The following is a 14,945-nucleotide window of genomic DNA, read 5'->3' as shown; positions in this document are numbered from 1 at the left end:
AAGTCAAGAAAAATTAAAAAATTTAGAAGAGGAATTTGCCTGAGCAGATATCAAAACATACTAAAAATCAACAAGCCTCAAAACCAAAAAGTCATGAAGGAATACTGATTGTGAATAATGAAAGATAAGACAAACATGCATGTTCTTTAGTGGCAAGACTCATAATTTTTGTCGAGTCAGTTCTCCCAAAATTTCTTGTAAGTACAATGCAATATCCATAAAATCTTCAACAGAACGTTTTGGTTTTTTTTTTTTAACAAAATTTGTTAGGTGATTCTAAAGCTCATATTAAAGGAAAAAATTCACAAGAATGGCCAAACATTCTAAATAAAAAAACTATGGGAACAATTTGTCCTTTCAAATAACAAAATATGCTAAAAAGCTACTGGAGTTAAAATAGGGTGTTATTAGTGCAGGAAGAGGATAGAAGGAATTTGATAAATACTGAAGAAACAGACTTACGCGTAACTAGGAATTTCCTTTATGATAAAGGTGGCACCTCAAATCAAGGAGAAAAGATCAAGTATCTAACAAATTGTTTTTTAACAAATTACTATTTAGAAGAAATAAGAGTGTCACTTCATAATGCACCAAAAGAAACTGAATGTGTTTAAAAGTTAAAATTTAAAGAAAAAAATTAAGGTATTAGAAGAGAGGAAAAATATTTAATAACTTCAGCATAGGCAGGGCTTTCTAAGCAAGTTGTACAGGTGAATGTTGATAGATATGGCCCCCAAAACAATTAAAATGCAAGAAACCATATACAACAGGTGTCCCCAAGCTGCGTGAACCATCCCCCCCACCCCCGCCACAGTCCGTGGAAAAATTGTCTTCCACGAAACCAGTCCCTGGTGTCAAAAAAGGTTGGGGACCGCTGATATAAACGTTAACATTTTTTAAATTACAAATAAGAATGTATTTCCAGTATATTTAACAGACGGTGAAATATCCGCAACATAAAAAAGAGCCCTGGACGTCCCTGGTGGCGCAGAGGTTAAGAATCCGCTTGTCAATGCAGGGGACACGGGTTCGTGCCTTGGTCCTGGAAGATCCCACATGCCGCGGAGCAACTAAGCCCGTGAGCCACAACTACTGAGCCTGCGCTCTAGAGCCCACAAGCCACAGCTACTGAAGCCCGCGCTCTGCAACAAGAGAAGCCACTGCAATGAGAAGCCCGCGCACTGCAATGAGTAGCCCCCACTCGCCGCCGCAACTAGAGAAAGCCCGCGCGCAGCAGCAAAGACCCAACACAGCCAAATATAAATAAGTAAATAAATTATAAAAAACAAACAAAAATAGATTATAAAAAAAGAGCCCTACCAGTAAATAAAAATTGACCACCTAATGAAAAAATAAGTAACAAATAATAAATGGCTAATAAGGATACAAAAACATTTAAAAACTTACCAGCAATCAAAGAAATACAATTTTAGCAATAACAGATAAGAAGTACCTAAATGATATATAGATACTGGGTGTATCCCTTCCCTTGATGGCTGAGGACCATAAGCTACAGAATCATAAAAGCCCAAAACTCTTGAGGGTGATTTGTCCTGTTGTGTGAAAGATTTGGACACTGGGGAGGAGAATTCTTTCCTCATCTGGAAATTGCTGCAAGGACCTCGTAAACCTGTAACTGCTACTGACCAATCTTTCCTGTCACATAGAGAACGCACCTGAGGAAGAAGCCAACATACAGCTAGTGGATTGGGCATGGGAGGGAAAGGTGTGGAAAAAAGGTGAGGGAAGAGGAGAGAAGAGGGATTAGATTAAGATTGATTATGCACTTGGGTCCAGCTCCATCACTGAACGTTTAAAGTAAGCCACTGGCTCCCCTCTACTTATTCTCCAACCTATTCTCAACCCTCTCTTATCAGGCCTCCATTCCTAGTCTATTGAATCAGTTTGGTAATGGTTACCAGTAGCCGTCCAACTGTCAAATCCAATGGACTCGTCATCTCACTTACGTGGCATTTATACTTTACATCTTGAAATTTTCTCCTTTAATTTCTTTAACATCTCTTTCTCCTGCTTCTCTTGTTAGAACATTTAATGCCAGTATTGTTTGGGAACTCCTTTTCCTCTGCCTTCTTTTACATTTTTAAAAAGTGTTTTTACTTGAAAATATTTCCAGGTATAGAGAATTATACCTATGTACCTATCTCACCATCTATTTCTGCTTCAGAACTTTAAAGACATTATAGATACATTTGAAGGCCCTATACATGCATCCCTAGTATTATTTACCTCCCTTCCTCCTTCCCAAAACATGGTTATTTAAAAGGTATCCACCATCTTGCAGCCAGTATCATTCCCAAGTATATTATTACATTTTTATACTTTTACTAGATGTATCCATAAACAATAAATAGTAATTTAAAAACTATAAATAAAAGGTATCAAACTCTATATGTCAATCTAACTTGCTCTTTCAATATTTCTTTTGACACGTAAGAGCTGTTTCCAGTTCATTCACTTTAAGTGATATATAGTATTTCATCACAAGACATACTATAGTACTACTGACTCATCTCCTGCCTCCCTCTTAGACTTGCCTTTGTGAATATATTGGGCCCACCTGGACAATCCAGGAAAACCTCATTCCAAATCTTTAACTTAATGACATCTGCAAAATCCCCTTTGCAGTATCAATAACTTTCACAGGTTCTGGAGATTAGGATGTGGACATCTTTGTGGGAGAGATTATTCAACCTCTCATACTGTTTTAACTACTGCTCCCTTAATTCCAAACATCTTTCTCACCTGGACAATTCCCAAACTATTCACATAGCCACGAGCTTTGTGTTCTCAATTTCGAATATAACCATAATCCTCTCCTTAAGACTTTCGGTGGTTCAGCATTCCCTACAGAATCAAGTGAAGTCATTTTCTTAGCATACAATTGGTCATGATTTGACTGCAAAGTAAATTCAGCTTTTCTCTTGTCGTACTCTACTGAAACCTACACTCCACCCATTCCAAACTATTATACTGAATTTGCCACATGGTCATGCCTCTTTGCCCTTCTTTACTTGCACTCTGTCAGTATGCTGTTCATTCTTCCTTTACCTACCTAGCCAACACATATTGTTCATGAATCCATTTGGAAGTTAATGCCTATCCCCCCAACCCCAGCAGAGCTGACCACCATTGAATGTGTATTTCTAACACCATCAAAACATTCATAACACTTCATAGTAATATTTTGGCTTATAATGCTCCACTCTAGTTATTAAGGGTAGAAATTTCATAATTTTAGCATTCTGTGCACCTAGTGTCTTGGCTTATAGTAGATATGTAAGATCAAAATGGTCATAAATGAAACAATTAAGGTCATGGAGTTAGTGTGTGGGTATTTCTAAGATTTGAATACTGATGGAAAGTGGCATGCTACACAAACAGCCATACATCCACAAGAAAACAAGTGGTGAGACACAATAAAAAATTTTTTTAACTTAGTAAGTTAAATCTGGAATCTTGAAGAGTATGTGCTATTACTCCCTAAATTTTTGGATGAGTAAACAAGCTGAGAGAAAGAAATGATTTGCCTAAATACACCAAGATTAATAACAGAGTTGGCTGTAGCTATGGGAAGACTATAATGTTACTCAGGGTTGGGGGGGATTTGATAGACATTCAAATTTTATAACCTTCTAGCCGTGTTTATGAGTGTGTTACTTCATTTCTAGGACACAGCTGGTTTGCTGAGGCATGTGTGAATTATGTTTTTTAGGGATCTTCACATAGAAAAATGGCAAGTTGATAATAAAATTTTTTTTAGCAGTGATAACAGTCACAACAAGCTTAATGCTTTTAATTCCTCTCCAATCTGACAATTTTATTGGTGAGGACTGGAAACATTAAAACTTGAATGAACTCACATGAGAAGTGCTTAACAGTAGTTGGCATGGAGACTGTCCAGGTGGGAAGAGAGGATGATGATTAGGATTAGGGTAGCAACAATTAAGACAGAAATAGGGGTAGATATAAATTAAATAATTTTTAGCCCTATCCCTAAGTAAGCTGAAAGAAAATGTAATCTAATGAAAATCACCATAATGCTAGAGATGAACTGTTTTTTAGAATTAAACGGAATGATTTTAGTTCGGTATTTCTTTTTGCAGTCCCCCCACCCCCATCTTGCCATTGTTAGGATTATCAGAAATCCTGCAAGAATAAGCATAACCATCTCAAAACCGTACTGATATCTCCCTGCCCACAAAAGGTTCTTTGCCAATGTATTCAATCATAGTGAATGCCACAATCTTCCATCCAGTTCCAAAGTCATAAATTCATGAGTCATTTTCTATGCCTTCCTCTTACCCTCTATATCTAACCCATTCATGTCTTTTCCCCAAATGTTTCTCAAATCTACCACTTTGCTCCAACTGTATCATCACCAGGTAAAATCTATCTCGTCTCATCTGTTCTCCATAATGCACAAATTTCAAACCCAGGAGTCTGGCTCTTAACCTCTTTCTCTGTCCTCAGCTTGGAAGATGGAACAAGGTCCCCCCCATACTGTATCTGCAGGACACTATAATTCTTCCAATGCATCACAAAGATGTACAGTTTGCTCCTTCATCTGGAACACTCTCCTCTGGGCTCACCTAATTAACTCCTACTCCTTCAGATATCTGTCCTCGGTTTCTCAGGAAAGCATTCATCCCTGTATCACACCCCACTCCAACTGCATGGACTCTGCCTGGTTCTGGCTTTCACATTTACTGCTGGTCTAATTTTGCAATTACTTATGATTATTTCATGCTAAGCACCATAAGGGTAGGAATCCAATCTATTTTTTGCTGTCTAGCACAATGCCTGGAACACAGCATGCAATATATACTGGCTAAACAAATACCCCACCCATCACGATTAGGTCCAATGCTAAGTCAATACCCTCAGTTTTGACATGTCGAGGTCATAGTTATTTGTATAGGCAGAATTTGGAATGCAAAAGAGCAAAATTAGAACTTAGATGCATCATTCAAAATAAATATAAAACATACGTTAAAGATAAATAACAGCCTACATAAGGTTATAGGGAGGCTGGAGTTCTACTATGGTTCATTAAGTCTGATACAGCAGGTATGCAGAGGAAACAGGAGAGACGTACAGCAGCTTCAAAGATTTGCAAAACAGCTACCAAAAATGAATTTAAGAGATAACATTTAGGAAGCTTGTTCCTTCCCACAACACCAGAAGAAAATGGAGCATTATGAAGAAAGTGAAAACATCTCAATTCCTTTAAACCCTCATACAAACTAAAGACATCCTTGATAGTTTTCATTCCAGAGATTTTTTAAGGAAATTCAGTCCTCTAGTAGTGTTAAACTTTTTATAAAAACTTCCAGGCATAAAACTGAAATTTAAACTTGGAGACATACTTTGGTTAATATTTTCTAACAAGGCATAAATACATAAAGTATCTCAGTGATAAAAGACTCTTGATAAATCCATTCATTTTTAATACAACTCAAAAGCCTACATAACTAAGTTTATCAATTGGTCATTAGTCCACCTAATACACAATTACAGTGTGTTCCTGATATGGTAAAGAAGAAATTTAAGTTATGCACCTCCTCTCTTGGCCAAATAAACTCACTAACACATTGATAGAAAGCCCTAAGGCTTTGTTAGCATGTTTCCCCTGTAAACCTGTTATTACTGGGATGATTTTGCTCACTGATATCAGCTATCTTCATTAAGATAAATGTTCATTAGCAAAATAAAGGTTTTAGCTGTTGAAAGAGCAATGCTACTAAGTCATCATCAAAGTGAATGTTCACATTAAATGTTACCTTTATATGTATTATTTATAAACACACTCATAACACATAACTTGTGGAATAAATATTTCTGAATATATGAGAATTAGAAAATCTAATTTGAAATTAGCCTATATTTTAAAAGACCTAGATTTCTACTATTCAAGAATAAACTGTGGCATAACAGCTATGTAACACTTCAGGGTTTTTTAGCAATGCTATATTCAATAAAAGTTGAGCTGTCACATTAATTTGCAGATACCAGCTGTTAAAAAAAGCCAGAGATTGCTCAGCTTTTCCATTTTTGCCGTTATCATAGTTTAAAAAAAGATTAAAAGACTCACTTAAATTTCCCAGTAAACCTTCCCTTAAAAAGCTCCCCCAAACCCTTTAGCTCTAGGGTTTGCAATCAAAGATGTGGTTGAAAAGGTAAAGGTAACCAAGGGGCTTTCTCTTGGAAACAGAAGTTTAAAGACCCAGAATTTACACACTCAAATCAGGCCATAATCTGACCCACGAAGGCAAACCCTTAAGCTGCACATTGCCCTGTGATTTTTCTCCCCTTCAATAACTGCTTCTGACACTAAAAGAATTTAAGAAAACCCCAGAATCACAGAGCTGAATCTTCTAGCTCTCTACCCTCACTGTGCAGATGAAATATCACACAATCCATACCCCGCTCCCAAAAACAAAATAATAGCTGAAACCAGAATAGAACTAGAGAGTGGGCAACATAAAAGCTAATCAGAAAGTAAATACAAGTAGCCATTTAGAGATAAGCCACCTGGAGAAAAGGAAACCAGTCCTGCTTTTTAATAATTTTATTTTTTCTAATTTTGTGTTAATTTCCCATAGCACCTTGGCAATGTTGAAAACAAAAATACAAATACAACGATGTACTCATTATAACATAATATGCATGAGCATGTGTCACACCATTTGCGGGGGGGGGGGGGGGGGGGGAGTGGTTTTGACAACAAGAACAAACCTAAGCAATGGACAAGAGAAGCCAGATAACTGGTTCTGACTCCCAACCCCGAACATTTAAGAGATATCACTCACACCTGAATCAGGCAAAAAACAAAACCCAATAATGATGTGGATTGTTTCTTACACTAATCAGTGTTTTGTGCTTCAAAACTGAAAATAAAACCATTTCATTGTATACACAGCCTGTTGATATCTCACTCATACTTTCAGGAACCGTCTACTCAACAATTCACAGCTTTTAAAAATAAAATTGAAACTATTTAATAATTAGGTGGAATTTAAAAAAGAATACACTCTCAACTTGAAAACAAATTCTCTTTCAACTTCTTAAAATGTCCTCAATTAATGAGGACTGAAATGTCTATGTATCTTCTTGAAATCTCAGACTAAATTAGCATACACCAAAAAGCCCAAAGTTAAATTAATGGCCACCAAATTGTAAGGAAATATAAAAACTTAGGAAAGAACACCGTACACTGTAGTTAAGAATTTACAAAAACTCCTCTTTCGCATTTTACCCTTCCTGTAAAAACAAAACAGTACTTTTAAAATATGGTTAATATACATGGCCAACATAAATAACAGACTTAACCCCAGTGCTGCTCAACTGTATCAAAGTAAAACCAATGGACATTTAAGCCAAAAGACTAAATATTTAAGGCCATAACTAATAAAACTATAAAGTGTTCAGTAACTTTTAAATATTAGTCTCTGCTCCAGCAGATGCTAATACTCCCTCATTACGCCTTCTCCAAAGCCAACCTGGTATTTAAAAAGAAAAAGGAATGTACAACAATATTCAAGATACCGTAATTTTAGAAACCAAAAATAAATAAATCTGCATGTCATCTGATCACATGCAAATAGAGCACATAAGATGATAAGAACAATAAAACCATATCACTGAAAGATCTTATCTTCTTCCAAAATCCAGTTGAAAAAAATTTAGATGGATCATTCCTTTGAATGCCAGTGTCTATATTTGCAAAAATGAAATTACTCAGATTAAAGACAGGCCTAGATACCATGAAAACCTTAATTATCTGGATAGAAAATGGAGGCAGGTTTTGCCATATCTCTATCTATATACCTTCTCTGTGAAGTGCAAGGTGATGAACTTGTGTGACTCTTGTTCTCATGCATTTAAGAAGTATGGCAGAAGATCACTGAACCATACACTCAGGATCATTTGTATCTACTTTTACCCTCCAACAACCCAAGGACACGTTAAGTCATAAGGATGAAGAGAACAACTTGACATTTAAATTCCTCGTTCTAAAGAACCAAATAAATAGTTAAACTACAATGAATGCCCGACCCTCATCAGTTACAGAGTAATGCTGGACAAAAAAGCCATCAGTTTCACACAACTCACAGGCATCATTTAGATACAAACCTTAAATCTGATATAATAAAATAAATGCTAAATACATATTGTGAATATATATATTATATATATATATATATACACACACACACACACACATACACCCACACATTATTCTTCCCTATACATCCCATCAAAATGGGAACTATTAGCTGTAATGAGGCAAATTAACTGAAAAACATTATATTTAATATGAAATTTAAAAATGGTCATGTCTTTAAATTTCTACTTTCAATAACACCTTCTGGGAAAAAGCAAGAACACACTTGCTTTCTTGAAAAAGAACTCTTTTCTTGTGTATCAATTAGAACATTTAGTTTTTAGAAGTTGGGTAGACTAACAGCAAGTCATACAAGGATACAAGTAATATAGGCCTATTTCTGTGACACATTGTAAAAAAAAAAAAAGTATTGTTTCATCTAAGTGCAATAATTAAGTTTATAATCCTTACCAAGCGATTTTTGTAAAATGTTTATTCTCTTAAATCCAATACATTCACAGAGTGTTAACACTTTAAACGTTTATCATTTCCACCAGCTGCAGCATTATCTAAGTAAACCAAAATAAGCACTTTTATCATAGATGTAGTCAGTGATTATTAATACTTTTTTTTTTTAAAGGACCTAAACTTCCCCCAAATTTCAGCACAGGTAGTTTTATGGTATGTTTCATTTAGTAGAAAATAGTGAGTAGAAATGAATAGTTTCAAACTGCTTAAATATATCATGTTATCAATCCACCAAATCAAAAGCAATTGCCAAGCTGAATAATAAGTTACAAAGAAATGATAATTCTGGCTTGTACAGAAATGTGCGGTGTTTTCAAAGCTCTGAACAGTTACCTACTAATACAAATCTCCAAAGTTTAACTTAGAGTTGGAAGATGAGTTTCACAGTAATGTAATTTTAACCCTCATTTACATTCATTTTAATATATTACTAAGATGTTTACTCTATGTCACAATGGTGCTTTCCAGTGTTCACAATTTACAGTTTCAATTTGTACATATGTAATTCACTAACATAAGGGACAGTTATTACTATCACAAACTATCCCTAAAAAGAAAACAAAACCCCACCTTACATAGAACTCTGAAAATGGTATGACTTAAAACAGATTAATGCAACATGGTTTTTAATTTTTTAGCCATTTTCTAAACACCAGCATGTAAACTTGCCTATTTAATGTGAGAGCTACAACTTTATTCACTGAGAAATTATATGTTAATTTTAACTATCTTTCTAACCTCAACTCAAAAATTTTGTGACTTGCTGGTTCTGTTTCTGTGAATTCCAAACTGCTTTTTTTTTTTTTTTGAGAAAGGGAAAGAAGGAAGGTGATAAATACATTGTAAACAGAAAAGGTTGTCCCCAAATTAAACCTTTAAAAAGAAATTTCTTTTTACATCTATACTATTTAACACTTTAAGAGTCAGCTACAATGTTTCATCTTTAACACTAACACAAATAAATTACTGTAGGGTCGGTCTGCCCTATCATTCTGGGATCTAAAGTTCTAAATACATGACCAGAAGAGTAAAATACTTTAATGTTCAAGTCAGAAATTTAGAACAGTTATATGATTTGACTAGACTGAGCGAGGCAGCTAGAAACATACAATTCTGTAGGTGATTGGTTATTTTGCTTTGGGGGGTGGATAATCAAAGAACAGAGTAATGAAGAAAGTAACAAAAAAAAAGAAATCGTTTCCTATTTTGGGGGGGGAAGAAAAATCACAGGGCAGCTTAAACCTCTGAGCTCCATTTGACCCACCCCCTCAGATATAACACAAAATTTTAATTTTTCAAATAACCCCCATTCTTTCCTTGAGTATCAAACTGATTGGTAGTCACATCCCCAAGTACAATCAGAGTTTAACAGCTTGTTGAATGAAATATTAGTAAGGTCAAAAAGACAGACTAAATTTCAAACTGGGAAAAAAAAAATCTACTCAAGTATTACATTCAGTTTTCAAATCATTTACTAACATGACAACAGATTTGGCTTCAATCATACTTGCACACACTCACACCACAACAGTCACCCCCAGCCACTGATCTGTTTTGCAACACAAGGCCATATAGGCAGAAATGGCATTCTCCAAGCCAAACTTTAAATAGATTAAAAAAAGTAATTTCTAATTTTACAGAAATGTTTCTTCAAAAAATATTTTCTCTCACTCCCTCATCTCCTATACTGAAGGATGTATAATGTGTTTTTCTCCCAAGCTAAATCTGAACCCTCAAAATTGATTCCAGGCAGAAGATCTCTGCAAATTAAAATCAAAAACAAAAATAGAAAAATTATATTTTTATATATGTATACATATATATATATATTTATACTGATTGGAATCCTCCAGCATTTTAAAATCGCTTTAGAGATGGATTTTGGGATTCTATAGCTCACAACTCCAAAATCCATAATGATTTAAGGATGTACTTTCTCTTGTTTCCTTCCTGGCCACGCCCTCCCCTCCAAAACAGTTCAATATAGCCAGGCTCAAGTTTAATGGGAAGAGAGAGAAGTTTCTGAACAGTTTTTTTGTTTTTGTTTACTTTGGTGATCTGGGTGGCACGTATTGCTCTTTGCCATTACGTCGAGTCACTCCCTGAGGTATAGCCCTATGGCCAAACTGGCGTCTCTGTTCCCTGATTTTTCCAGCTGCTCCCCTGGGAATGGCATTGCCTCGGAAGCCAGAGTAATCCTTACTAGCCCTTGCTTCTGGCTTCTCATGTTGTTTCTCGAAGGACTTCTCAGGAGCTCCATTCTCTTCATTTTTGGTGGGAGATACTGCATTGGAGCGAAGTTCTCGCAGTGGCTGCACAAGAACTGGAGATGGCTCTTTAGGGGGCTTCTGGCACACTTCAGCATAACTTAGCTTCCGAGGTTCCTTTGAAGTAAAGATAAGAAACAAAAACATTTATGGTACATACATATTCTCTAAATAATGAAGTACAGAAAGAATAGTGTTAACCACAAGAAATCAGTAAGTTATCTTGTAGGAAAGGGCACTAGGCAGTCTCTTATACACTGCTATTAAAGTGTACAGGTACAATCTTTAAAAATAAAATTTGTTGAATATAATTAAAAAGTCTTAGCAATTTATGTATGATACAATAATTTCACTTGAGATATTTATTTGAAGGATATACAAGTCAGCAATGTTTATAATGATGCAAAAAAACCTGGAAACCTAAATGGCTAACAAGGAAGAACAGATTAAATTAATAATGGTACATCCACATGATGAAATAAAATGGTTCCATTCTCTCTTCCCTGACTACAAAGAACCCTAAGAGAGATACAAGAATCTCAGCAGAGCAGTTGGAAACCAATAATATAAACTCTTAATTACCTCATCTGAAAAGGAGGAGAATAGGGATGCTGTGAGAATGGGCTAAAGCATAAAAAAAGTCTTTAGTACTGGTCCTAGCATATAGTAGGCATTTCATAAGTGGTAGGTGCTATTCTATTATTATCATCGTTATTATTAAAAGACAAGATAAAATGTTCTTAACCTGGAAAAAAAAAGAGCTGTACCAAAAATGCACTAGTTATATCAATGAATGAAAGACTTATAGGTAAATTCTGTGGCTTTTTTTCCCCTGCTTTTCTATATCTTTCAAATTATAAAAATGATTCTGGAAATTGAATAAAAATGGCAGTGGCTCCTCATGGGTTTCATAGATTTGTTAAGCATTATACAAAAAAGAATTTCAAGAGCCTCAAAGCCTCTATACCCTAGCCCAAAAAAAGGTACAGACATCATAATGAGAAGGAAGCTTCACTTAACCACAATCTGATTGGAAATAAAGCAATCAAAAGAAACAGAATAAACAGTAATTTCTTCATTCCCTCAACAAGGCTAAAATTTCCAATTTCTTCAGAGTGACTTTAAATTCCTTTTTCAATGCGGGCAACCAGCCCCAATTGGGCTATTTCCAAATGACTCTGCTCTAGCAGAGTTATGTGAAAAATAAAATTTCTCATTATTTAACCTATTGTTTTATTCTCGCTAAACTAAATTCATCAAGTTACCTGTAGGGCCACAGCTACAGCTGCACTTATGTTACTATTACATGGTGAAGCAGTATTTGTTCTCGATGGCTTTGCAGTACTCGGGGAAGAAACTGGTATAGTTGTCTGGTTGGGAACATCTTTTTGAACAGTTGAATCCTCTATTAGATCCTTTTCTTGCTGAGTTGTGCTATGGAAAAAAGAACTTGACATTAGGCTTAGTATAGAGCACAAAGAAACACCTGAGAAATGATCAGAAGAAAAAGTAATCTTAATGTGAAAGATCATCTACTTTGAAATTGTACCTTAATGCAGAAAGCTCAGCTGTACATGGAGGACTGGTGCTCATACTGAGTTGCTGGGCAGAGGTGCAGTCTGTCTGTTCATCCTCTGCAGTCACTGGGCAACTAACTCTCAACTCTTCCTTATCCTTAAAGTGGAAACATATTTCAAAATTGAACTTATATAGATACTTCTCCAAAGAAGATAAACAAATGGCCAATAAGCACATGCATGAAAAGCTCAACATAACTGTCCATTAGGGAAATGCAAATCAAACCCACAATGAGAAACCGTTTCACACTCACTAGGATAGCTATAATCAGTAAGACAGACAATAATGAATGTTAGTGATGGTATGTAGATATTGGGACTCTCATACATTGAGGGTGGAAATGTAAAATGATGCAGCCACTTTGCAAAAACAGTCTGGCATGGGGATTCCCTGGTGGCGCAGTGGTTGAGAGTCCGCCTGCTGATGCAGGGGAAACGGGTTCGTGGCCCGGTCCGGGATGATCCCACATGCCGTGGAGCAGCTGGGCCCGTGCGCCATGGCCGCTGAGCCTGCGCTCCGCAACAGGAGAGGCCACAACAGTGAGAGGCCCGCGTACCACAAAAAAAAAAAAAAAAAGTCTGGCAGCTCCTCAAAAAGTTAAATATAGAGTTACCATATGACCCAGCAATTCTGCTTAGTTATAAACCCAAGAGGAAACACGTCTATACAAAAACTTATACACAAATGTTCACAATAACATTATTCATAATAGCCAAAAAGTGAGAACAAGCTAAATATTCAGCTGGTGAGTGGATAAACAAAATGTGGTGTAACTATCCAGTGGAATATTATTGCACAATGAAAGGAATGAAGTACTGATACACACTATGACAAAGAATGACCCTTGAGGACATTATGCTAAGTGAAATAAGACAGTCACAAAAAGACAAATACTGTTTGATTCCACTTATATGAGATACCTAGAGCAGTCAATTTCAGAGACAAAGCAGAATGGTGGTTGCCAGGGCCTGAGAGAAGTGGGGGAATGTGAGCTGCTATTTAATCGGTAAACCATTTTAGTTTTGCAAGATAAAAACAGTTCTGGAGACTGGTTGCACAACAATGTGAATGCATTTAACACTACTTAACTGTACATGCTTAACATGGTTAAGATGATAAATTTTATGTTATGTTCATTTTACCACAAGTAAAAAACGAATATCAAGAAAGAGCCCTAGGGCTTCCCTGGTGGCGCAGTGGTTGAGAGTCCGCCTGCCGATGCAGGGGACACGGGTTTGTGCCCCGGTCTGGGAGGATCCCACATGCCGCGGAGCAGCTGGGCCCGTGAGCCATGGCCGCTGAGCCTGCGCGTCCGCAGCCTGTGCTCCGCAATGGGAGAGGCCACAACAGTGAGAGGCCAGCGTACCAAAAAAAAAAAAAAAAGAAAGAGCCCTAGAAATTAAAATCGACCGACAAAATAAAAATTTCAATAGGTTTTTAGGGGTATGGGATTAAAATGTTTTAAAATTTCAATAGGTTTAAAAGGTAACATTCAGGATAACTCTGTAGAAAATACAGACAGGTACAAAGATAAAAATTAGAAAAACCAAACAAGAAAATCAGAGGTTCAACATACAAGGTCCAATATCAAATTAAGTGTTCATCCCATATTTGTGGGTTGGAATTATAAGAAGTACACTTTATTATTATTCTTTAAAAATGTATCTATGGGGGGCTTCCCTGGTGGCACAGTGGTTGAGAGTCTGCCTGCCGACGCAGGGGACGCAGGTTCGTGCCCCGGTCTGGGAAGATCCCGTATGCCGCGAAGCGGCTGGGCCCGTGAGCCATGGCCGCTGAGCCTGCGCATCCGGAGCCTGTGCTCCGCAGCGGGAGAGGCCACAGCAATGAGAGGCCCACGTACCACAAAAAAGAAAAAAAAAAAAAAAAATGTATCTGTGGGGACTTCCCTGGTGGCGCAGTGGTTAAGAATCCGCCTGCCAATGCAGGGCACACGGGTTCGAGCCCTGGTCCGGGAAGATCCCACATACTGTGGAGTAACTAAGCCCGTGCACCATAACTACTGAGCCTGCGTGCCTAGAGCCCGTGCTCCGCAACAAGAGAAGCCACTACGATAAGAAGGCTGCACACCGCAATGAAGAATAGCCCCTGCTCGCCGCAACTAGAGAAAGCCTGTGCACAGCAACAAAAACCCAATGCAGCCATAAACAAACAAACAAACAAATAAATGTGTCTGTGTATCACACCTCACCAAATCTCAGAAGCCATCAACTTTAAAACACACCATTATTTTATATACTAAGAAAAAACACTGCCACTAAAACTACAATAGTTTTTTAATTATAACACAGCCTGACTTTCATGGGGAAAATGTAATAATAATAATTTTTTTTTTAAAAAAAAGGTCTTAGGGGCTTCCCTGGTGGCGCAGTGGTTGAGAGTCCACCTGCTGATGCAGGGGACACGGGTTTGTGCCCCGGTCCGGGAGG

At 36.9% G+C, this 14,945-nt stretch overlaps 1 protein-coding gene across 6 annotated transcripts in view; it reads right to left on the bottom strand.

The window, feature by feature from the left end:
* Positions 1 to 6,574: 6,574 nt before the first annotated feature.
* The window catches only part of LARP4 (La ribonucleoprotein 4), a 66,482-nt gene continuing 58,111 nt past the window's right edge, over positions 6,575 to 14,945 (bottom strand). For all 6 annotated transcript variants that reach the window (XM_067696513.1, XM_067696512.1, XM_067696511.1 and 3 more), the window contains 3 exons: positions 12,470 to 12,594; positions 12,186 to 12,354; positions 6,575 to 11,037 (listed from right to left, as the gene is read on the bottom strand). In XM_067696513.1, the coding sequence (XP_067552614.1) occupies positions 10,699 to 11,037; positions 12,186 to 12,354; positions 12,470 to 12,594 (633 nt within the window). In that variant the 3' untranslated portion in view covers positions 6,575 to 10,698. The remainder of the gene's footprint in view (positions 11,038 to 12,185; positions 12,355 to 12,469; positions 12,595 to 14,945) is intronic.

Source organism: Pseudorca crassidens, chromosome 11 (genome assembly GCF_039906515.1).
Source record: "Pseudorca crassidens isolate mPseCra1 chromosome 11, mPseCra1.hap1, whole genome shotgun sequence".
Classification (NCBI taxonomy): domain Eukaryota; kingdom Metazoa; phylum Chordata; class Mammalia; order Artiodactyla; family Delphinidae; genus Pseudorca; species Pseudorca crassidens.
The sequence above is the reverse complement of the archived record's forward strand: the minus strand, read 5'-3'. Positions and strand labels throughout refer to the sequence as shown.